The sequence below is a fragment of the Melanotaenia boesemani genome, chromosome 20, assembly GCF_017639745.1.
Source record: "Melanotaenia boesemani isolate fMelBoe1 chromosome 20, fMelBoe1.pri, whole genome shotgun sequence".
NCBI classification, from domain to species: domain Eukaryota; kingdom Metazoa; phylum Chordata; class Actinopteri; order Atheriniformes; family Melanotaeniidae; genus Melanotaenia; species Melanotaenia boesemani.
The window spans coordinates 29,094,625-29,120,355 of NC_055701.1; the positions used below are offsets into that span (position 1 = coordinate 29,094,625).

The 25,731-nt window shown below is 41.2% G+C and overlaps 1 protein-coding gene across 3 annotated transcripts in view; it reads right to left on the reverse strand.

Annotated features, from left to right (window-relative positions):
- LOC121630907 (neuronal PAS domain-containing protein 3) overlaps nucleotides 1-25,731 on the reverse strand; it is a 378,679-nt gene that overhangs the window by 274,125 nt on the left and 78,823 nt on the right. Inside the window, exon 1 of one of the 3 annotated variants that reach the window (XM_041971454.1) lies at nucleotides 4,162-4,207. The exons of the other annotated variants lie outside the window; for them this stretch is intronic. Within the exon in view, the coding sequence (XP_041827388.1) occupies nucleotides 4,162-4,202 (41 nt within the window). The 5' untranslated portion in view covers nucleotides 4,203-4,207. Of the gene's footprint in view, nucleotides 1-4,161; nucleotides 4,208-25,731 lie in introns of those variants that run through there. 3 annotated transcript variants of the gene reach the window in all.

Sequence of the window (25,731 nt, forward strand, 5' to 3'; positions counted from 1 at the left end):
GCATATTGAATAAGCAGTAAAACTTTAGGCACATACTAGCAATGCGATAACATACATACACACACACACACACACACACACACACACATAAGCATAGATTCACAAGGAGAAATTCAATAACCTCAGTATAAACAGAGTCACTGCTTTGCGCGAACTGACACACAAAGACAGACTCATGGGTAAATGCACACTGAGATGCACATAGGCAAGTAAACAAACACACACTGGCTACAAACACACACTCCATCAGGCCAAAATGGCAGTGGTGGGAGGCAGTACAATGGGTATTGCCGGGTCCCGGCGCAGCTAAATTGCAGACAGCGAAGGAGAGATCTGGGCCATTTTTCAAGGCCGACTATATATTACAAATTGGCTACCAGGGTATTGTCTGGGAATTCTTGCACACACACCTTTTTTGTGCATGCACACATACACACAAACACACACACACATGCAAGCACATGAATTGAGAAAAAGTAATCCAAGCTTTTCCTATTGTAGCCCACAGAACCGCAGAAATCTGCCCCTTTTCCTTTTTCTCAACAATTTCCCCAGAATAAACCATGTGATTGAAAATGTGTCAGTTTAGTGAGCAGCGATGCCACACACACGTACACAAATATACAGCTGGAGCACACACACAGAGTACCAACAGACAACAATAAAACACACACACTTCTGTACCCTTGTCTAATTACTGTAAGCCCTGTATTTGTAATGAGTGTGTTTAAATGCTTCCAGGGTAGGGTCAACACCTGGTCCCCTGCCTGTGAGGATGTTATAGTTCAGGTTTAGCAGGTCGGTTTTGCACCAGTGCAGAATCAAAGTTAAAGAAGGATTTAATTCCAAAACAAAATCCCCTCTGAGAGTCAGCAGTGCTTCAGACTGACTTTAAAGCATGTATGTTCTTTAAATCATCCTTCTGGGCACCAACTTCATCCTTAATACTCAAGAAGTGTTATTGTTTTTTCTTTCTTCTCTTTAGAAATTAGATATGTTCCAAAAAAGACAAAGGACTTTTTAACCTCCTCTTTTTGTCCCCATCCTGTCTAAAATCACAAACCCTCCAAAAATTAAAAATACCTTCAGAACTACCAGGGCTGGATGTTTAATCCTGGTATCTGCTGAAAGCTCAGACATGTGAGGTTACTACAGAACCCAGATACGTGTTACTGAGTCAGAGTAAATTCACCTGGAACACAGTAAAAAATGGAAATGTTCTCTCCTCCTAAAAACCACATTACGTTCAGTGGAAACCAGAGAACAGCAGCCCAGTTCACCTGGGAATGAGTAAAGTAATCCTAGGAATGAGTAAAGTAGTCCTAGGAATGAGTAAAGTAATACTAGGAATGAGTAAAGTAATCCTAGGAATTAGTAAAGTAATCCTAGGAATGAGGAGAGTAATACTAGGAATGAGGAGAGTAATACTAGGAATTAGTAAAGTAATCCTAGGAATGAGGAGAGTAATACTAGGAATGAGGAGAGTAATACTAGGAATGAGTAAAGTAATCCCAGGCATGAGTAAAGTAATCCTAGGAATGAGTAAAGTAACCCTAGGAATGAGTAAAGTAGTATCTGAGGAGGAACTGTGCTGCAGTAGAAGGGAAAATATGAACCTGAGCAGGTTTCCAGGTGTTAATAGAGGTGTTACGCAGGTAAATATTTCAGGAAGCCATTGGTCGATGATGATGATGATGATGATGATGATGATGATGATGATGATGATGATGATGATGATGACGTTGATGATAATGATGATCATGGACACCTCTATCAATGTTCAGAGTCAGGAGGATCCAGGGATATTCAAACATTCACCTTAGAAACACCATGAGGATCCAGAAAGAAGTGAAGTACAGGATAGTCCATGATAGGAAGAATGAATCCTTCACTATAAACCTTCTTCATCTCCATGGAAACCAGCAGGACCTTCATGGTTCATGTCAAACAAAGGCAGAGTCATGGGAGACGTTAGCAGAGTTTTTAGTGCTGGAATCAAACTTTTCACCACAAACAGCAACAGTAAGACCTGGTTTCTGGTTCTGGCTGCTAGCTCCAGAGTTTCTGTCCCACCGTGATGAGACAGACGTCTCTGGGACCAGCAGTGTCTCTGCTGTCATGTGACTCCTGGTTTGTGTGGAGAAATGATCAGAAGCTCTAAAGTGGACAGAGCTGTCACACATTACAAATGCTGCTTCCTGGTGTTGGCTAACATCTGCTGGACTGTAGAATCTGCACGGGAAGTGAGGGGAGTGCTGAACGAAGTCTAATGTCAAATGTCTCTAATGTCAAATGTCTCTAATGTCAAATGTCTCTAATGTCAAATGTCTCTAATGTCAAATGTCTTGGCAGGAATAAACAAAGAGTTACCAACATGAGTAAACATAACAAGCTGCTGACCTATTCTCTCTCTCTCTCTGCATGAAGGTTTATTTACTGGCTGAATGGGTCTGCATTAGATGACAGAACTGGGATCCACACACACACACACACACACACACACACACTCACACCGATGCAACACAAATACAGCTTCACAGATGCACATGATGTTTCAAACTGTCTGAATCCACACAGCTCTCATAAAATGCCCTCAGTCACCAGCTTGCCATCAAACGCAGAAACGCTGCATGTTACACAGGTGTGTAAACTCCAACCCTCTAAAGCCCCAGTGTGTTATTGATGTATACTCACAAACAAGCATACACCGTCACCAACCCGGATTTCTAAAGATAAACTGAGCAATATGTTGTCTTAACATTTCATTCACGGGCTTTTTAAGGCAAAAATGAATGTAGAAGAGCATGCTTTTTAATTCCAGTCAACATTCAGACGTGGTTTCAGTACAGCCTCAGATTTGAAAAATATGTAAAATTCACGTATCTGTATCGAATGATCAGCAGTGACCAAGCCTTTTCTCATCTCATCGTTCTCTCAAGTCTTGGCTTTCAGGAGAAAAAATATTGTTATTGAAACAAACACACAACAGAAACTATTTCCATGTTTCCACTTTTTCCTCATTTCCAGTTATTCCTGCTACTATTTACCTGCTATCCTCACTAAACCAACTCCAGCTCAGCTGCTTTGTGGCGCCACCGTGCATCAGAAACGTCTTCTTGGCTTTATTCCAGCCATAGAGGAGCATTATATGAATATTAATAAATTAATATTTTTATTTAACAGCCAGCTCAGAGAATTTATCTCCAAAAGCTGTTTGACTGGTTGTTTACCAGATTGTTATCAGTCATTTAATTTGGTGGGAGATATAAATAAAGATAAAGAGAGATGGTAAAACTTTGAGAAACAATATTACTTTAAAATGATTCAGTCTAGTTTTCAGCCCTTTACTACATTAGATACAAATCAATATCCTTCAGTTTTTTTATGCAGTTGTGTTTTGATGTTTTCATCTTTACACATAAAAATCTAATTGGAATGGTGTCTCAGAGTCAACATATTTATTTGCTACAAGAAAAATAACTTACAGAAAGATGAATAGATAAGTACTGCATCAGGGAAAAGGGCTTTTTATTCAGTCTCCTCTTTCACGTATCTAATGAAGATGCAGGAAGTTATGTGTGGCCTTCTTCTATGCCAGTAAACAGTTGACAGCTTTAAGTGTTGTTTGACACACAGAAGACGACCACGGATTTAGCTGGACGTGAAGTAGTAATGCTCAGAACCTGATTATACCAGCATTCTTTTCAAATTTATTTACCTTTTTAAACAAACATTAAAAAAACGATGTTACCCTGTTTAGCTGACACATTATCAGGAAATAAGTGAAATAAATCCAGCCAATGCAGCGCTTGCAGCCATAATGGATTCTGTCATCTGAAATGGATGAAGTTCCATTAGACAGCAGCACGGTTGAGATCTAAGTGTGATGAAGGGCAAAGCTTCAGCGTCTCTTTTTATTTTATCAGCCACAAAGGAAAGAGATATCCTGCAGACTGCAGTTCAGTTGGGTTGTTTGGTCCAAAGATGGAGAGGTGGAAAAATCTGCACATCATTAGGAACAATTTATTGGATAATACAAGAGAGGAGTTAGCCAAAGTGAAAAAACGAAGAGGAAAACGCTCTTCAGTTACGAGCAGAGACATCTACTACCTGTTCCTGTAAATGGAAATGAACAGCTCTTTTTCATTTTGACTTTTTCACCTTTTTCTGTCCACTGACATATTTCTCTCCATCGCTGTCATGTCTTCCTCCTTCCCTCACCCTCCACCTCTCTGTATGAACGCGAACAAGGTTTAGGGGAGGTGACACACACACACACACACACACACACACACTGAGCACAGATAACATGTTTATTCATCACCTCTTTAGCTGAGCCACTGGTCTGATTTACTGCTGATTTCTTAGCTGAGGACAGCGTCCTGACATTTACAGGTGGAACCATCCTACAGGACGCTGTTCTCACATAAAAACAGACACAGCCACACACACACAAAAACCCAAACACACATAATAAACAGAAGCTCAAACAGCCTGTACGTGTACAGATCACACACACACACACACACACACACACACACACACACACACACACACACATATGTAATTAAACTGTTCATTAAAGCACAAAGAAGCTCCAGCATAAAACACACTGTCACTTTTCTCCATCACTCGTCTCCACCTTTGATTTATAAATACAATCACCTAAAATTCACCTCATTTCCTTTCAACTGATCAGGAACCAGCAACCACTTTCCGAGAGGTTTATGGTTTATCAGGAAGGTTTGATCTGAACTGCTCTCTTCAGAAGGGGCCTCACCACCGTTTTGAAGGCAGATGAGAAGACAGCCGTCTGAAGAGAGTCATTGACTAAAATTAAAAGCTCACACTCAAAGAAACCATGAAATGTTTTCAAAAGTGACGTGGGAAGGGGATCTGGAAGGCAGGTTGTTGGGTTTAGTTGGGAGAAAACTCGACCAAGCATCTTTGCATCAACCAGGACAAACTCTCGGGTTCCTCGGGTAAAAACAAAGCTTCAAGTATGTTAAAAGCAACATTAAGTTGAGATAAAAGGCGCTGCATCAACCACCCGCCAGGGGCTGGACTTCCTGCCTCGTCAACCTGCAGTACTGTGGCCTTCGAGGACCAATATTGCCCATCCCTGATTTTTGTTCATCATTTTACAGTCAGTGGATTCAACAAGCTGAAAAACAAAATGACTAATTGGAATAATCTGTTCTGTATGTAAAAAATTGTGGACTAGTGATGTGCATTTTTTTTTTTTGACGTATGATCGCAGGTTACTCACACTGCACCCATGTATGAACGAAGAAATGCCTGCAGCCTTGAAATGATTTAAAAACTGGAGATATTATCAGATTTGTTTAACTGTTACTGCTTAAATGTGAAGCTCCTTCCAGTGTTAATGAAATAAAATACAATTATATGGATATACAATGCTCTTTATTTTGACTGCGCAGGACTCGGGCAGTTTACTGGAAAAGCTAGTCATGCATAGCAAGCACATTCCCCGCAGCACAGTGTGAGGACTGCTGCCGGAAAAAAGAGAAAAATACATTTGTTGTCTGTAAAAGGAAATGAGGTTTGTGTTTATTCACAAATCTGTTAGGGACTGACATCCAATTACAGGTGGTCACTTGAGAAGTTTGCAAGGATGCATTCAAATGCAGGCGTGAACAGGAGCACTCGGTGGTCGATTGCTACTGGTTCACTGGAGAAATACGATGAACAGATGTGCATCATGGAGAAGGGAGAAAATGAGAAACAAAAGGAAAGCAGTTTAACATTAGATGTGAAGAATGAGCAGCAGATTCTGTCTCCTAAAAGGCTGCTCAGAGCCGAGCAAACAGGAAAGATATTTGCACTTTTTGCCCAAACCTTTCTATGTGAAGAATTAAAGAGGAAGGTTTTGGAAGGGCTCCCTGTGTTTGATGTGCCTGCAGCGCTTCTGATGAGGCGTCTGGTTATGCGCTTAAACAACCCTGTGAGTGGGCATGTCACCAGGAAGATAAGAGAAATCAAGCACTCCTCATGTCTGAGCAAAAGGTTATTTTGACATTCAGTAAGAGAGGAGAAAAAAAGACAGGAGAGAGGGGGTAGAAGACAAAGACAAAAGGTTAAGAGGAAGAAGAAAAAGATAAGGAGAGACGTGAGGAAGAGAGACAGAAAATAAAGGTGTTAAAAACGATTTTAACAGATAAATGTTGCTGATTTAATCTCAAAAATAAATAGTAATTTACTGTAATCGACTTAAAACATCAATGATCTGCCTGTTCCATCTGAATTTAGCGTTTCCTGTTAAAACCGTGCGAACTGTTCCACTCAGTGCAGCCGTCTGGGGATGGACGAACACTGGTCATTACAAAGCTCTGAAGATAAGATGTGCCTGGCCTGAAACTATATGAAGTGTTGCTTTTCTAATTACTTAATTACATGATTCATTTGATTGATTGATTGATTGATTGATTGATTGATTGATTGATTATGGGATCAGCAGTTCCACGTGTTTGGAAGATGACTACAGTTAGCTCATACGTTTCATAAATCAATCAATCCTCCCACTTATATCCAGGTTTGCTAAGAAGTGGGTCTACAGGCCCGTTTCTGCTCCCTTACCAACGTAAACAGTGACGCCCGTTTCAAACGTTGTCATGCGTCACCGTCCTCATACTTCCATGCGTTGCCATGCTAGTTTAGTCAATTCCTCCACTAGTGGGCAGTGCTCAGTTCAGAGTTCAGTCCATGATCAGACGTCAGTTTCAGACATCGTTCAGCGGCAGTAATGCGTCGCTATGACGTTTTTTCAACAGCCTTGGACAGCTCCCTGAAAACGGACCAAGTTACACGAGTAATCAAAAAACCGTCCATCTGTGTGTCCGTCTGCGTGTCCGTCTGTGTGTCCGTCCGCGTGTCCGTCCGCGTCCGTCCGCGTGTCCGTCCGTGTGTCCGTCTGTGTGTCCGTCCGCGTGTCCGTCCGCGTGTCCGTCTGTGTGTCTGTCTGTGTGTCCGTCCGTGTGTCCGTCCGCGTGTCCGTCCGCGTGTCCGTCTGTGTGTCCGTCCGCGTGTCCGTCCGTGTCCGTCCGTGTGTCCGTCTGTGTGTCTGTCTGTGTGTCCGTCCGCGTGTCCGTCCGTGTGTCCGTCTGTGTGTCTGTCTGTGTGTCCGTCCGCGTGTCCGTCCGTGTGTCCGTCTGCGTGTCCGTCTGTGTGTCTGTCTGTGTGTCCGTATGTCTGTCCGTCTTCTGTGTCGAGCAGAAATGGGCCTTAAGAGTTTCAAAGGTCCTCCTCCTGCAGCGTCTGCAGTTCATGGGTTTTGTAGGAGCCATTTTACTGTAAGTTTCCTCCCTACCTGTAGGGGGCGGCAGTGGGCCTTGTATACTGTCTGTGCGTAGAGTAACCTGAAGTAATTATAATGAGTGGTGTCTATGACTCAGGTGTTGCTAATGGAGAGAAGGAAACAGTTTTCTACGTGGGTTGGTACTCAACGAGAGTTCATGTTGTTAAATACAAAGGATTGCGAAATGGATAAAATAATTAACTGTAAACCAGAATAAAGGTGGACATGACTGTTAAACTAATCAAGTCGTAGTCATCATTAAGGCGACTGAGTGCCCGTAGTAACAACGCCAATCCGATTAGCAACCAGTAGCGCCTTATTGGTATAGACGCTACAGGTTTCATGTGCAAACTGTAATGGAGAAAGCTGCATGTTTGCTTGCAAATGTAGCTGATGGTGCAGTCTTTGATTTATTTTTGAGTTTTCCCAAGAGGCTGTTCCTTGGATTTAATAATTCTTCAACAATAATCTGTGTGTATGTATTAAATCCATACAGTAAACCATCACCGTGATCGTTCTGTCGAGGTTCTGCTCTTGGACCACTTTTATTTAGAATTTGTAAGTTGTATTTATATTCTATCATTTTCTTTGCCCCACATTGAATGTTGCATGAAAGAAACTTTCAAAAACATAAAAAATAAAAGGAAACAAAATGTTTTTTTTTTTTTTTTTTCCTTTCGTGGAAAGATTCATTAACATGTCACTGTTACATCTTAGCTGTCAGAATTTTATATGTGTGAAAGCTTGTTTTGTAAATAAGGTCCTCCATGAGCTAGTTTCTCCTCCTTCAGGAGGAGGTAGATGGTGGACAGCGGCTCCAGGAGAAGGAACCTTTTTAGACGTACTGCATTGGCCTGTCAGTCAAAGGAAGTAAATTCTGGAAAAGATCATATTGTAAGAGACTGTTCTGCAAACTCCAACTTTAAGCCTCACGTCAAACAACGTTTGCAGAACAGAAAAGCTGTGATCATCTTTATCTCCGTCTTGTTGAGTTTTGTGGGGTTTTTTACGCTTTCTGCTCTTGTTTTTATGATGTTTTTAACCTGTCTTGGGACGACAGATGGAAATCATCTGCCATCACCTGCCGTGTTTACATCGATATTCATGAACTTAAATTGTTCCAATTAAATAAGCCTATAAAATTAAAAAAAAATAGCTATAATCTGGGAATTTTAGAAATAGATTTCACCAACTTCTTTGTTAATGAATATCTTACTAGTGAAAGATCTCAGTGTTTGTACTAATTCTAATCAGCTGTTTAAGCTGCTTTGCCAGCTTTGACTGAGAGAAAGATGAAAAGAGAAGACGGAAGTGGGAGAGTGAGAGTGAGGCAGAAGAAAACTGAAGATTCTCTATTTACGCTCATCTCTGTGTTGTCAGATTTCCCAGCAGGACACGGTAAACAAGAAAGTAAAAAAATGTGAGTGTGTGTAGGAGACAGAGACAGCATCCAGCAGGTCGCACCACAGTTATCTGAAGGTAAGACCCACTCAGCCTGAATTCCTGCTGTGACACTCACACCCTAAATGTGTGTGTGCAACAGTCTGCTGCTGTAATTTTTATGTTTTGAAGCCTGATATCTGTATTCACTGACATTGGGTGGTTTTGAAACAGAACTATAAAACATTCCTTCATGTAATTCATCTTTCAGTGATTCACACTGACCACTTTATCAGATCCACCTTGCTAGTCTGTGTAGCACCATCTTTTCTGTTTCATAGATGCTGCGTAGATATCCTGCTGGAAGTAGCATCAGAAGATGCTCCACTGTGGTCATAAAGGGATGGACATGGTCAGCAACAATACTCAGGTAGGCTGTGCTGGTTAAACCAGGCCACGTTGGTACTAAGGGGACCAAAGTGGGCCAACAGAATAAGACACCCACCATTTTTTTCTTTTACCCTGGTTTGTCCAGCATCCCAGCAGCAGAATGACGGACTTGATTTTCTCTACCAAGAGGACGCTGCTGGATATGGGGCTCCCCTTGAACCTTAAATATTATTCTTTATTATTGTGTAAAAAAGTTTTTGTTTCTAACTGCTGGACTGGACCAGAGAAACAGAAGGACGAAGGTGATAGAGGAGAAATAGGAAGAGAAAAGATAGGAAAAAGGAACAAAATAAAAAGTAGAAAACAAGCCACAACAACTGCAATCAAAGCTAAACAGAGAAACTTAACAGCTGCTGCACCTGGAAAGTAGCAGGAAGCATCCTGAAGGCTTCTAGAGAGCAGCAGACCATCTATAGGGGCACCTGTGACAAGAAAACTGTAAAAACCATGAACAGCAATGAACACACCAGCAACTAGTTTATGTGTGTGTTTCTGCATGTGTGTGTAGGAGTGTGGGTGTGTATGTAGGTGTGTGTACTAAACATTAGGGGTGAGTTGTGCTGAGTGATCATGCAAATGCAACCACATCCCCTCCAAGGATCAGAGGCAGACCAAGAGGGCTCTAAGTCCCGGGCAACTACCAGCCACCACAGAGACCAGGACTGAGACCACCCACTGCAGGAACGGCGTCCAGACAGAAGGAGGCAGAGGACGGCCACAGCCAGAGCCCCCAGAGCCCTAAGTGTGTGGATGGAAATGCAAGAGAAGGGGAGGAGGGGTGTGAGGAGTGGCACGACCGGGAATAAGGGAACCTCCCCCGGAAGATGAGCCACTACGTTAGCAGCAGTAGGCACCCCCGTTTCCCAGGAACCCTCCCAGGGCAGGACGATCCAGGCCCCACCAAGCCCAGAGCCCAAAGTGACATCAGCCAGGGACCCACAGCACACCCCGAGTCTCCCACGCACCACACCAGAGGGAGCGGAGTACCAGTAATAACAACAGTAATCATAATGTACACATTTATACCCATATAAACACACATATACAAACACTCATATACATACATTCACCTTCCCAAACATACATCCAATGATGCATCCCACATCCACACCCACGCCATATAGTACAAGGGCACCATCCCTCCCCAGCCCACTCAAGCTACTCTCTACCCACCCCGCCCCTTCCATCCACCCATTCGCCCTAAACCCCACCCATCCTTTCACCTACCCAACAGCCCCCACTATCCACCTTCCCGCCCGACAGCCCTACCCAAACACCCCACCCAGTCACCAGTCAAACATGAAAATATCTGACATTGTGAATGTTACCAGGATGTAATTTTAGTGGGTGCAGGCTAACCACATTAAAATCCTATTGATTTAGCATTTAGTGATGGCTTAAGGTGTAGCTGCAAAGCTGCTTCTGATCTGATCACCATAACTTCTGTTTGTCTGAGTTTAACTAAAGGAAGCTAATTGATGGGAACCTGCTGGACATGTAGAAAAACATCTTGGAATATCTATCATTCAATGTGCAGCAATGATCTCAGAATAATGTTAAAATATGACACATACTCTAGGAAATTATTGGAAAAAGGACAGAGTCGGAGTGAGAGAGGGAACACATGACAAAGAGACAGACAGGAGAGGAGTTTAGTGTCTGTCTGATCCGGTAAACCCAGCAGACTCAGACACAGATCACAGCATTGTCTGTCAACTCTCTCTTTTCTTTTCTCCCTCTTTGTTTTCTCTCCCTCTCCCTCACTCAGATTCCCCCCTTCACTTTCCTTTAGCCTGGTTTCTCTCTGAGCTCCAAATCTCTCTCTCACTCTCTCAGTCACACATCACCGTTCACACAGATCCTCTGGCAGCTCACTATACTCTCCTTCCCTCAGTTGGACACACACAAACCGAAGTACACAGCCTTCCTCAGACACATAAACACCCTCACCAACACACAACGGCTCCTTTTTGTCCATAATCTGACACAGATATGCATGCACACTCGGCCCTTAACTGACAGGTCTGGCCTCATGCAGCTCTTTCACATTCACAGTGTGTTCGAATGAAAGCAGAGAGGATGGGGGGCTTCAGCTGGAGATGTGAGCCACAATTACCACTTGTACTCCCTCAAAACACTGACTCACATCTAACTATCCAGCTGATGATGATGTGCCACAAACCATCCCAATCTATTTGTGGATTTGAGCTACTGTGCACTGGTGGTGTTGCTTCATGACTCCTGAAGAGACTTATTCACACGTCAGTGCTCCTGCAGCACGACCGATGACACGAGGAAATCTGCTGAATCCAGATGAACCCGAACAATCAAGGATCTCTTAAAACTCTGAAGCAGTTTTATATATAATAATAATAATAATAGATTAGATTTATATAGCGCTTTTCAAAGCACCCAAAGCGCTTTACATTGTGTATCCATTATTCATCAACTCCTCACTCATACCTGGTGATGCTAAGCTACTTGTGTAGCCACAGCTGTCCTGGGGCAGACCGACGGAAACATGGCAGCCAACCCGCGTCTACGGCCTCTTTGACCACCACTGAACATACATCCACATTCATTCACCAGCGATGCCAACACTATAACTAATATATATTCAGTTTTACACTCTACAAAGCTGATGAAGGTCATAATAATCTACAATCAGTTCACAAATTACTCAATCAAACAGAACTTGAAAATTCTTCGTGTAGACTAAAGTAAAAGGTCGTAAAAAACAAGCAAGTAAACGTGTGCATAACCAACATGAACAAAGTGGTATTTCCAACGTCCACTCAGTAACCTGCTGGTATTCAGTTTAGATACCATCCTTCAAACATCCACAAATCCACACTTCTTTAACTTTACTGGAGATCTATATGGTCTGAGATGCTGGAGGTCCTCTGAACACCGAAGACCTTTGAAAGGTTTTTCGTACACCTGAATTAGCTGCCAGTAAGCAACAGGTGACATGGAAGAAAACAAAATATCGTCCATGATCAACCAAAGTATGAAATACTCCATTTGCTGTTATGTAAACTGGTATTCTTGGTATATCTCTTGTGTTTTGATCTCACTGCGACAGCTGCTTTAATCTGACTACAAGCACTACAGAGACATCTGTAATAAAACCAGAATTAGCCTAAAACAACCTGGTTTACTGGCTTTCATTTAAAATGCAGGTTACAAAGAAGGAAAGATGTGTTTTTCCTTTCTGTCCATCTCCACTCATATCTGTGTGAATAAACTTTCTTTGGACGGCGGTGTGTGAAAACTGATGGATAAAGTGATTATCCTCTTTAACAATTCAGCAATATGTCACCTGCCGTTTATGTGTTCTTCACATCTCAGTCAATCAAGATTTATGCTGGAAGCTGATTGGAGAAAAAGGAGGAAAAGGCACCACCTGATATGTAAGTTCACAAGGGATGAATTGTTGCAACTTCATCCCACTCTTTTTTCCATTTATCCTTTCATGTCTTTCTTCTTTACCATAACTAGTTAGTATTTTCTGTGTGAATTGGTAAAATAATTTCTCCCTCTTCTCTCAGATTCTTCTCGAGTCAAGCAGAAGTAATGTCTTAATCCAGATATCAACTTGTTTAAAAAGTAAAAAAGAAAAATCTCTTGGATTTCGGCTTATGGGGCAAACATTGAGGAACAAAGACGTCTGAGTGCGAGACTGAAGTCCAAGTTGACGGGCAAAACTAAAACACGGCTTAAAAGAAGCAAAGAAAGTCATGGTTGGTTATTCTGGGAAGAAAAAAGGAGGGGGTGACTTTCAAAATCAGGGATTTTTCTTAGGGGATAGAGATGTTTTAAAGCAGACAAATCCACAGGGAGATACAGAAAGAGAAAATTTCCTTCACAGGAAAAATAACTGCTCACAGTTGCATGGAAACGGGCAGCAGACTGCTGTGATGGTCCATTTTTATCAGCAGTGTTTGACTACAAGGAAGACCATCAGTGCATGACTTGTATGAAAACTTGGGACAACTAAACACAAATAAACTGGTTACCTTGCAAACCAGCTGGATGCTCACTACATTCCCCAGATGACAGGTAGAGGAGAACCCATGTCAGGTTTTGAGTTGTCCATGGCAAAACACAAAAATCTGCCAGGGGGATATGGCTTCAGAAGCCCTCTGACAGGCTAGTGCCTGTCTGTGAAGACATCTCCAGGTCAGTAAACGAGTCTTGAAATGCACTCGGAAATAAACCAGAAGCCAGTGAAGTTGCATCAAGATTGGAGTCACATGAAAACACTTTGAGGATTTTGGCAGAAGCCAAACAACATTTTGAATAACTTGTAATCGTTCTAAAGAGGTTTGCTCAGACGGTCCATTTCAATAATCCAGTCGTGGTGAAATAAAAGCTGTGAAGTTTAGATGTTTCATTTGGGTGGAACGAGGTGTACAACTGAACATCATCTGCATAGCGGTGATAAGAGATGCCTTGAAAGGCTGACTGGATAAGGGGGAGATTTGTAGAGATTTTGTTTGAAGTAGCCACAAAAACAGATCTGTCAGATAAGTCTGAAAAGAACCAATGCAAAGCAGATCCTGAAAGACCAACCCAGCACCTCAGCCTATCGAGCAGAATGTGATGGTCAACCGTATCGGAGGCTGAGGTGAGGGCCAACATAAGCAGCACAGAACGATTACCCTCATCACTCTGCATCAAAATGTCAGTTGATATTCTCAAAAGTGCCATCTCAGTTGATGGAGATCTACGAAACCCTGGCTGAAAATGGTAAAGAATGCTGTGCTGATCCAGAGCAGCAGTTAACTGGTTGACCACAACCTTCTCCGAGATCTTAGCAGTAAATAGAAGCTTGGAGATGGGTCTATAATTGCCAGGAAGAGGGGGATCCAGATTGTCTTTTTTCAAAAGTGGGTGACTGACAGCAGTTTTTAAATAAGTAAGTACCTTACCGTAGGCCAGCAAAACAACAGTGAGCACTACCAATGCACTGTTAGACATTTTCTTAACAAAGATGTGGGTAAAATTTCTAAACAGCCAGAATCATTGTACCAATAAGCTAGGCTAGCTCAGTTAGGTTACTGGTGGAAAACTGTCCAAGATAACAGGCCTGAACAGGAGGGGGAACTCAACACAGATGCTGAGGAAGAGATATTATTTCCTACATTTCTAACCTTATCAACAAAAAAAGGAAAGAAAACGTTGACAGTGCTCATCTGGAGATACGGGAGCAGGAGGTGTAGCAGGAGTTATGATGTCACTAATAATGTGGAATTACAACTTAGTGCTACCTCTGCTCTTTAAAACTAGTTTAGAAACATATGCAGCCCTCGGTTCACATTCAACAGATTCAGTCCGGTATGGATGTTTGGTGTCATTAAACGTTAAATAAACAACCTTGTGAGGTTTTTAAAAATTAAAATACAGCTGAAAAGTATTTAAGATTGGATAGATAGATAATAACGTTAACTGTTGTGGCATTTAAATTTCAGTTGGAATGGCCTTCTCAGTGTGATGACAGTTGACCAAATTAACTGAATGTGGACAAAGCTGATCAGTGAAAACTTTTAAACTTTTACTTTATTGCTGACTTTTTTCTTTTTTTGTAAGTTCACTTTGTGTTTCTCATTCCTCATAAATGTCCAGAATTTAGCTCATTTAACCACAGAAGTCAATGTGTAGTTTACAGCAAGGAGTGTGAGCTTGATTTCATTTTACATTTTAACAAGTTTCCATTGTTGTTCCTTCTTGTTTTAGGTAATATATTGAACTGGTGTGCTTCATGTCTTCATTATTGCACAGTGTAGAACAGGAGTAGTTTAGTATATATGTCAAATTTGCACATTGTTCTCAGTGTCTGATGTTGATCTTGCAAAGAAAGGTCCTCTCTTTGCATCTTTCTTTGCATGGTTAATATTGTAAAAAACAGAACGTTTGACAAGAAAACTGTTTTGTGAAGGGATGAAATATATAACTATAATTACAGTTTTGTGAAAACTAATGCTGTCTTTTGCATTTATTGTTGCAGGCGACATCTTGAGCGTTAGTAGCTGGATGGTGAGCATTGCAGCGAGATCGTTTGTGAGGGCACCTCTCACTTTCCTGCCTGGCCTTGCAACACTTTTCTACCTTCTACATCTTCAACCTGGAAACCAAGATGAGGGAGCGTGCACACCGGAATGTGTAAATTCTGACCTATGAGTCCAGTTATCGAGGTCACTGTCCTACAGGTTCTACATGTATCACTGCTTTAACAAATTTAAACCAGCTGTGTTGAACAACGAAAACATCTAAAACATGCAGGACAGTGGCCCTGAATTGTGTCTGTGCTGTAGACATTACCATAATGTGGAAAAATGAGCATTTAAAACAAAAAAAATAATAACAATATTTGCTACAAATGTAGGGAAAAAACTTGATTTTAGGATTTGCTGTCTCCTATCACTTTCCAGGCGCTTGGTGGGCATTACCCCTGAGAGGGAGGGAAAAGTGTCATCTAAGACCTCGGGGAAACTTGTGGGGGTGACTTGTGGACCACCAGAGGACTTTCTGAAAAGGTAAGGTGCAGCACATAACTCACAAATGAAAACCTTTTACCCCAGTCTATTCTGTTACCTCTGTTTCTTCCCGTCATCTTTCCGTCCACCACTTCCTCTTTTTACAATTGAATCTTCCATTTTATGTCTCTTTATTTAATTCATGCTATGGTTTATAAACTGTCTGGTGTCGTATGCCGTACATATTTTGTTATAACTATGTTCCTTTTTTCCGATGTCTTTTCTAGTTGCATCATGGACCATTGAACAGATGTAGACAGGGACCTGGAGCTTTCATCCAGAGGCTGTAGAAACCAACGTTTTTTTGCTAGTCCTTAAGAAGTAAATTACAGTTTAAATCATGTGATATTGATCCACTAAATAACAGGAAAATGCTGTATTTGTTTATGTCACAGTTTGGATCCGTTATGGACTTATTGAATTGATTAATTAAGGTAGATGGATGTGTTGTTACACCTCTAGTGACATGAAAGTGATTTTTTAAAAATATTTCTACAGTCTGTGAGACACATTTGAATAATCTGTTTTGTATGAGAAGGTAAAATATTGTGGACATCTCTGCATCCAACTCTTCAAAACTTGTATGGTTAAAACCAGGACCACTTTTTAAACATAAGAAATGCCTTTAGGCTTATAATTATTTAAAAACCGGAGATATCAGATTTTTTAACTATTAATTCTTAAATGCGAACCTCCTTCCATAATTAATGAGATAAAATACAATTATATGGATATACAATGCTTTTTAATTAGACTCGGGTGTGTTTAGAAGTAATAATGTAAATTTCTGGTCCACAGGACTGCAGGCAGTTTACTGAAAAGCTAGTGATGCATAGCAAGCACATCCCCTGTAGCACAGTGTGAGGACTTCTGCTGGAAAAAAGAGAAAAATGCATTTGTTGTCTGATTGTTTGTATTTATATAGAAATGTGTTAGCGAGTGAAATCCAATTACAGGTGGTCACTTGAGAAGTTTGCAAGCAGCCAAAATGATTAACATACGTAGCTCATAAACAAGAGAAGAAGAAGGAAACCAAAGGGACATAATCGGTTCGAGTCTTGTACGAATGAGAACTTTTGAGTTAAATTATTGAGATATTTTCTGAGGCAAAGTCTGACAAAATTGTGTCGTCATTCAATGAACAATTGTTCATGTCACGTATGATTTGCAGCAGGGAGACGGACGGAAGGGGAATTAAGCTGTACAGCCTATAACTAAGAATCTAAAATCCATTTTAAAGTAAAGTCCCAGTATTAATGACAGCAGTCATGACTGTTTCAGTAATCTCTGGTTGAGTCTGACGTTCCCATGTGGAAATAAATCAGCTTTATATGCAGAGGATAACACACACATGTGTGTTCAGCTCAGGAGACGACAGAGTGCAGCACACACTCGCTACTGTCAGAATACCACTATTAAACCGGCTCACACTGTTTACAGCTAAGTTCTGACAGCCTGGTTAAGATCATGTGAAAGCTGTCCTTTCATAAGCATGTTAACATGCGTGAAGACGTGTGTGTGTGTGTGTGTGAGTGTGTGTTTACTGTACAGCTTTAAACCTCCTCAGATTTCAATAACTTATTTCTCTTTAGTGTTTTTTTCTTTGGTTTGGTTTTTGTTTCCCTTCTTCTTCCCATTTTCCTCCCTGTTTATTTCGTTTTCTATATTTTACAGTTTTTTTCCTACCTTTTTTCTAATTCTATCATTTACCATCTTTTCTCTTCGTTTTCTGATCTTTCCTTCTCTCCCCCCTTTCACTTTTTCTGTCCTTCTGTCTTTTTTCTTAACTTTTCTTTGCCCCACTTGTTTGTCAACTTTCCCTCGTTTGTCGTCTGTTCTCTCAGCTTTAATTTTCCCATTTACCTTCTTTTGCTGTTTTTCCATCTCTCACAGCTCTGTCTTTCTTCCTTCTCCTTTTCTTTTCTCCTCTGATCAACTCCTCTCATCCTTTCACTTCCATGGTAACGCAGTCAATGAAAAAGGCATTCAGTAACCAAGGAGCGCTAACACATTCGTACGGGTGTGTGTGAGTGTGTGTGTGTGTTCTTTCTTCATGGGAAACATGAATGGCTGGCAGGAGAAACCGGAGTGCTAATGGACACCATGAATGAAAGAGCGAGCAAAGACAGACTTTTTCCATTTCTATCATCTAAACTCCCTCTGAAGCAAAAACCCGACACAAAACGATTCTGATTCATTCACATTATTATTATTATTATTATTGTTATTATTATTATTATTATTACTATTATTATTATTATTATTATTACTATTATTATTATTATTATTATTATTATTATTATTATTATTACTATTATTATTATTATTATTATTATTATTATTATTATTATTATTATTATTACTATTATTATTACTATTATTATTATTATTATTATTATTATTATTATTACTATTATTATTATTATTATTATTATTATTAGAGTGTTGAGATTTACTTGTATTTTTTAATCCAGCAGTCTGCATTACATCTGGGTAAATATCTTATTTGAGAAATGAACAAAGAGAAAGAAAAAGTCTGGTGATTGTTTCCTCTTCAAATCCTCCCTGTAAATAATCACAGTGAATGTTGCAGCTGCTTGTTCTGCAGATTAAGACCAGAGAAAAAAAGAATAAATATATATATAAAACAGATAATACAGAAATACAGGGAACATATTGTCACTGTATAAACACAATATAAATGCTAATCATGGCTTTAGTATGTGTGAATTTCATTACACATAAAGCACTAATACAGTGGTGAGGAAAAACTGTGTGCAGTCTTAAAGCATCCACTGTGAAGGTTATTAATGGAGCTGCAGCCAGAAATGCATCAACAGGCGGAAAAACGCTAAAAGTGCTGCTAAATACAACAAGCTGCAGAACATCGAAGCTCATGTGAACCAGCTACATAAAGATGGAGAATCCAGCAAAGGCTCTTTCTTGCACTTTTCCTTTAATATTTAATATTTAATTTTAATTAATTTACACAGCTAAAATAAGTGTAAGTCCACAGATCTGTTTCAGACTGATGTGGTCTGAAAGTCAGATAAAACTTTATGATGCCGGGTGCATCTGAAACTGGAGAGAAACTGGATCAGGTCCAGTTTGGATAATCTAAAGAAACTGGATGATGAATAAATGTTCCAGAGGGATCCTGCTCAAGACCAGTCTGAAAATAACCTTTTCAGCATTTTACTGCCATTACATTTCTATTTTAAAATATCTTTTAATTTAATTTAATTTAATTTAATTTATAAAACAGTACTATCCCATCTTTAGCTATATTTTCAGAACAGCATTATTCTGAAACAATTGTTATGATATTGTTTTATCTGAATGTCAAATAATTCTGATAATTTTTATTTTACCATATTAAAGCACTAACTGACTTTAATTCCTTCTCCTAATTTAAATAAAAAGATTTTTTATAGACTCTATATGTTATAAATCATTATTTATTTATTTATTTCATGTCTTCTTTCCAGATAAGTTGCCTGATGAAAATTGGGTTATTCAAACCGGTTTTACTGACAGATGACCCTGCATATAAGTGCATGTGCATTTTTCCCACACACACAAACATGCATGCACACACACACAGCCACAAAATGGATATGCAGCATAAACAGTCAGCTAATTCATATGTATGGGCTTCAATATATGTGTGTCCATGAAGTGTCAGTGTCACGGTTTCAGGGTTTTTCTGTGTATAAATGTGAGAAGAAAGACAGCTGCAGGCCATGAAATGTCAAGGTGTAGGTGAGTGTGTGTGCATTTCCATCAGCTCACTGTATCACGTCCACTTCCTACACGCCATCCTTCTCCTCTCTGCCCGTCGCTTCACTTCCACTTTATGTCTCTTTTACTTTACAAATATTAAATTTTCTCTCCCTGCTTTGCCATACTCCCCTTTTTTCTTCTTCCTTTTCCTGCTGCAGCTCTGAGTTTCTACCTTTAACTTTTTACCATTCTGTAATATTGTCTGCTGAATCTGGTTTTCTTACCCTGCAGATTCTCTTTATTGTGTCAGCAGGACAACGTACGACAAGTGAGGCTCCGGATTATTAGAGCTGCTCCAGACAGGCGCCCTGGCTCTGGAGGAGATCAAAATGATGTGGAGACAGGTATTTTACTGCAGCAACCAACTGGTTGTTGAAAATGAGATATTTTACTATTTCATGAAGAATATTAGTTTCTCTGGAGTTTGATGGCAGCAACATTTATTTCTGGTTGGAGGGATGGTCTCTGCTTTCTGGCAAACAAGTCAGTCTAGCCTCATCCGCACCATCTGGACCAGGCACGCATGAGAACCGCAAACTTCTCCAGGACCTTCATGTCTCAGTGGTCGGTGGGTGCTGGCTCAGTTTGAGACTGGACTGAGTTGGATGATGGTCGGTTGGACTGTCTTCAGAGGTGCCTTTACATTCTGCTTTACATTGATTTGATTTAAGGATTGGTGAATGGCTCCTTCCCTCCGGAGCGTTGAAGACGTGCCAGACGCGACTACAGATCGCCACTCTGCTTCACGTTAAATGAGCTCTGGGGCAGAAAGGGTGGCAGTGTTTCTTCATCATGTTTACTTACAGTCATCTCTGTCCATGTAACCATTTCCAGTAGAGAATCATGTCTGTTTTTAATGACCAATGACCCACCAGGAGCAATAAAAGCAGAATAAACTTCATGCTGCTTGATGTTTGCTGCCTTCCAAAAGAAGTTTCCACTTCCAGGTAAGCAGGGAGCAGCGTGTGATGAGCTAAGCTACACTTTCACAGCCTCGGAGGCTTTTAGCAATGAGACAGCTGAGATGAGGATTCTTCTTTCTTTGGCTTTTACTTTTTGTAATCTCTTTGTTTCAGTGTTTTCAGTATTCATAACCACATTAATTTTCTGGTAATCAGCATCCTCAGAGCAGCCTTGCTCCATTTATCTAAATTTAATGTGTTCTGTCTCACGGGAGGAAGTCTATGTTTCTGTGTCCTCTAATCCAGCGGCATTCAAGAAAGGTCTGAGGCAGGCATACACATAGACGTACAAAGTGCACATGCCTGATCCTCGGCACCGTTCCTTCATAAATCTTAATGAAGGTGAAACTGAGTGCACATGCCTGAGCCAGTTACTCCGCCTTGGTTCCTCCCATATATGACTAAACAAAGGAATATAAATACGCCCTTCCTGTCACCTATAATCCAATCAGCAACAGTGAATCCCGCTTCAAAGAAGAAGAAGAAAAACCTCTCAAAGTGTGAGTTTGGGCTGATCAAACTGGCAGAAATTAGTAAAGAAAACAAAATAAGATGATTTGGTTGTATGTGCTCTGCATCACAGCGTCACTGTGGTGGTTACTGAGAGAATAAAAAAACATGTATATGCATCTAGCCATGGGGTCTGCTTACATGTGCAAAGCAAGGCCAATTCACTGAGATGACACAAACAAGATGATTCAATGAGCTGCACATGAAAGAAATACATCAGCAATGCTGCGAGGAGACTTTCACCACCAACCTCTGATCTTCTGAAACCGTCTTTACAAGGATGAACATGCGTCTCTCCAGGTTGATGGACAGTTATTTAACCATAATACACAGCTTGAGACAGAAAAATAAGCTCGAGAAATGAATCTGCTCAGGCAGCATGTTGAGATGTCTCCTCAAAGTTCATTTTTATTATCTTCTAGTGGTTAAACATCGAGTGTTTAGTGAGAGAAAATATTTATATTTGAATGAAATGAAATAAACTGACATTAAGACCTGATGTGACAAAAACTTTCCTTTTAATCTTGATGGATGTTATAACATCTAATTCCAACTAATGATGTGGTAAAAAATGTAAATAAAAACAGAATCCAATGATTTCCAGATCTCATCATTTTATTCCCACTAGAAGATCAACAACATCTCAGATGCTGAAACGGAGACGTTTCACCATGAGATGAAAATATGAGCTGATAGTGAATCTGATGGAAAAAGTTGGAACAGGAGCAACAAAAGGCTGGAAAAGTACCTGGTACAAACCAGAAACACCTGGAGGAGCATTGGACAACTAATCAAGTTACCTGGCAGCAGGTCAGTAACATGACTGGGTATAAAAGGAGCATTTCAGAGAGGCAGAGTCTCTCAGAGGGAAAGATGGACAGAGCTTCACCAATCTGAGACAAACTGGATCTAAAACTGGAACAATTTCAGAAAAATGTTTCTCAGACTTTGAAGATCCTCCATCTACAGTGTAGAATATCATCAGAAGATTCAGAGAATCAGGAGGAATCTCTGTGTGCATGGGACAAGACTGGATGCTGGTGATCTGCATTAAAAGCAGACATGGTTCTCTACTGGAAACCACTGCATGAACTCAGGAAGACTTCCAGAAACCACTGTCTGTGAACACAGTTCACCCTGAAATCCACAAATGCAGGTTAAAGCTCCATCATGCAGAGAAGAAGCCAGATGTGAACAGGATCCAGAACCAGCTTCTTCCGTCTTCTGTTCATTTTCCATCAAATGATGAAATGTCTCAGTGTCAACATCTGATATGTCCCTTATGTTCTGCTGGGAATAAAAACGGCTCGATGAGATTTGTAAATCACTACATTTTGTTCCTATTTACATTATATACAGTGTCCAAACATTGTTAGGATTGTGGTTGTATTTTATAGGTTCATTCCATCTTTTTTATTATTATTATTATCATAGTTTAAGAGACTACTAAATAAAAGGGAAGCACTTTAAAGTTTCCCTCCAGGTTTTTCAGAAACAGTCTGGCTAAAATGTTCAAATTTTTGTTCCCAGTGGTTCTTGTGTGCAGTGTTTTCTAGAAAAAAATCTGAATGGTAGGTCTGTGCAATTTGATTGTTTTTTCTTTATTTTTTCTTTATTTTTTTTTTTGATGCACACGCACGAACTGCATTCGGGTTTGCACTGGATTTTTCTCGGTCTTACATCTTTGTGTTTGGTACAAGTACAAACTATTACGGCAGAGAATTTCTGCAGGGCATTTAGTCTTTTCATTTTACGACACACACACACACAGCCTCCATGTGAGTAGCAACTACACACACACACACACACACACACAGACAAAAGAACATGCGTATACATAAAGATACCAAAAGAAATCCTCTAACAGTGGATCCCCTGCAAATTTCAATCACACACTGACAATGAATATAAATACATACCAGTCCATACATTCTCTTCCAACCAGACTAACACACACACACATATGCAGACACAACTAGGCAGCGTATAGAGGAAGCATAACCGATCGGCATTAATATTTATGGGCTGGTTTAGAGAAACATTGATAAGCAGCAGTTTTGAATATTAACGCAGACTTTATTTTAAAAAATGCATTAAAGCAAAATATTCTGGTGAAGTTAAAGAGAGAGAGAGAGAGAGAGAGAGAGAGAGAGAGAGAGAGAGAGAGCAGAGGAGAAAGACCACAGCAAGCCATCTTCCAGCCTCAGAAGCCGGTGGAGAGACAGAAACTTCATTTAAGGATTCAAAATGAGGAAAATGTTCAATCAAACCAATCGTTTTTATAATGGTTTGGTAAAATTGTCTTGTGCTGCTTTCTGAAGGTGAGAAGAGAAGATGGATATCACTGTTACACCTACATCACACAGCAGAAACACAACTTAATGATGAAGAAACAGACCGAGCAACCCCTCTAAAGCTGAAGAAACAGACCGAGCAACACCTCTAAAGCTGAAGAAACAGACCGAGCAACACCTCTAAAGCTGAAGAAACAGACCGAGCAACCCCTCTAAAGCTGAAGAAACAGACCGAGCAACCCCTCTAAAGCTGAAGAAACAGACCGAGCAACCCCTCTAAAGCTGAAGGAACAGACCGAGCAACCCCTCTAAAGCTGAAGAAACAGACCCAGCAACCCCTCTAAAGCTGAAGAAACAGACCCAGCAACCCCTCTAAAGCTGAAGAAACAGACCGAGCAACCCCTCTAAAGCTGAAGAAACAGACCGAGCAACCCCTCTAAAGCTGAAGAAACAGACCCAGCAACCCCTCTAAAGCTGAAGAAACAGACCGAGCAACCCCTCTAAAGCTAAAGAAACAGACCCAGCAACCCTTCTAAAGCTGAAGAAACAGACCCAGCAACCCCTCTAAAGCTGAAGAAACAGACCGAGCAACCCCTCTAAAGCTGAAGAAACAGACCCAGCAACCCCTCTAAAGCTGAAGAAACAGACCCAGCAACCCCTCTAAAGCTGAAGAAACAGACCGAGCAACCCCTCTAAAGCTGAAGAAACAGACCCAGCAACCCCTCTAAAGCTGAAGAAACAGACCCAGCAACCCCTCTAAAGCTGAAGAAACAGACCCAGCAACCCCTCTAAAGCTGAAGAAACAGACCGAGCAACTCCTCTAAAGCTGAAGAAACAGACCGAGCAACCCCTCTAAAACTGAAGAAACAGACCCAGCAACCCCTCTAAAGCTGAAGGAACAGACCGAGCAACCCCTCTAAAGCTGAAGAAACAGACCGAGCAACCCCTCTAAAGCTGAAGGAACAGACCCAGCAACCCCTCTAAAACTGAAGAAACAGACCCAGCAACCCCTCTAAAACTGAAGAAACAGACCCAGCAACCCCTCTAAAGCTGAAGGAACAGACCGAGCAACCCCTCTAAAGCTGAAGAAACAGACCCAGCAACCCTGAAGAAACAGACCGAGCAACCCCTCTAAAGCTGAAGAAACAGACCCAGCAACCCTTCTAAAGCTGAAGAAACCGACCCAGCAACCCCTCTAAAGCTGAAGAAACAGACCGAGCAACCCCTCTAAAGCTGAAGAAACAGACCCAGCAACCCCTCTAAAACTGAAGAAACAGACCCAGCAACCCTTCTAAAGCTGAAGAAACAGACCCAGCAACCCCTCTAAAGCTGAAGAAACAGACCCAGCAACCCCTCTAAAACTGAAGAAACAGACCCAGCAACCCCTCTAAAACTGAAGAAACAGACCCAGCAACCCCTCTAAAGCTGAAGGAACAGACCGAGCAACCCCTCTAAAGCTGAAGAAACAGACCGAGCAACCCCTCTAAAGCTGAAGAAACAGACCCAGCAACCCCTCTAAAACTGAAGAAACAGACCCAGCAACCCTTCTAAAGCTGAAGAAACAGACCCAGCAACCCCTCTAAAGCTGAAGAAACAGACCCAGCAACCCCTCTAAAGCTGAAGAAACAGACCGAGCAACCCCTCTAAAGCTGAAGAAACAGACCGAGCAACCCCTCTAAAAATGAAGAAACAGACCCAGCAACCCCTCTAAAACTGAAGAAACAGACCCAGCAACCCCTCTAAAACTGAAGAAACAGACCCAGCAACCCCTCTAAAGCTGAAGAAACAGACCGAGCAACCCTTCTAAAACTGAAGAAACAGACCCAGCAACCCCTCTAAAGCTGAAGAAACAGACCCAGCAACCCCTCTAAAGCTGAAGAAACAGACCCAGCAACCCCTCTAAAGCTGAAGAAACAGACCCAGCAACCCCTCTAAAGCTGAAGAAACAGACCCAGCAACCCCTCTAAAGCTGAAGAAACAGACCCAGCAACCCCTCTAAAGCTGAAGAAACAGACCCAGCAACCCCTCTAAAACTGAAGAAACAGACCCAGCAACCCTTCTAAAGCTGAAGAAACAGACCCAGCAACCCCTCTAAAACTGAAGAAACAGACCGAGCAACCCCTCTAAAGCTGAAGAAACAGACCCAGCAACCCCTCTAAAGCTGAAGAAACAGACCCAGCAACCCCTCTAAAGCTGAAGAAACAGACCGAGCAACCCCTCTAAAAATGAAGAAACAGACCCAGCAACCCCTCTAAAACTGAAGAAACAGACCCAGCAACCCCTCTAAAACTGAAGAAACAGACCCAGCAACCCCTCTAAAGCTGAAGAAACAGACCGAGCAACCCTTCTAAAACTGAAGAAACAGACCCAGCAACCCCTCTAAAGCTGAAGAAACAGACCCAGCAACCCCTCTAAAGCTGAAGAAACAGACCCAGCAACCCCTCTAAAGCTGAAGAAACAGACCCAGCAACCCCTCTAAAGCTGAAGAAACAGACCGA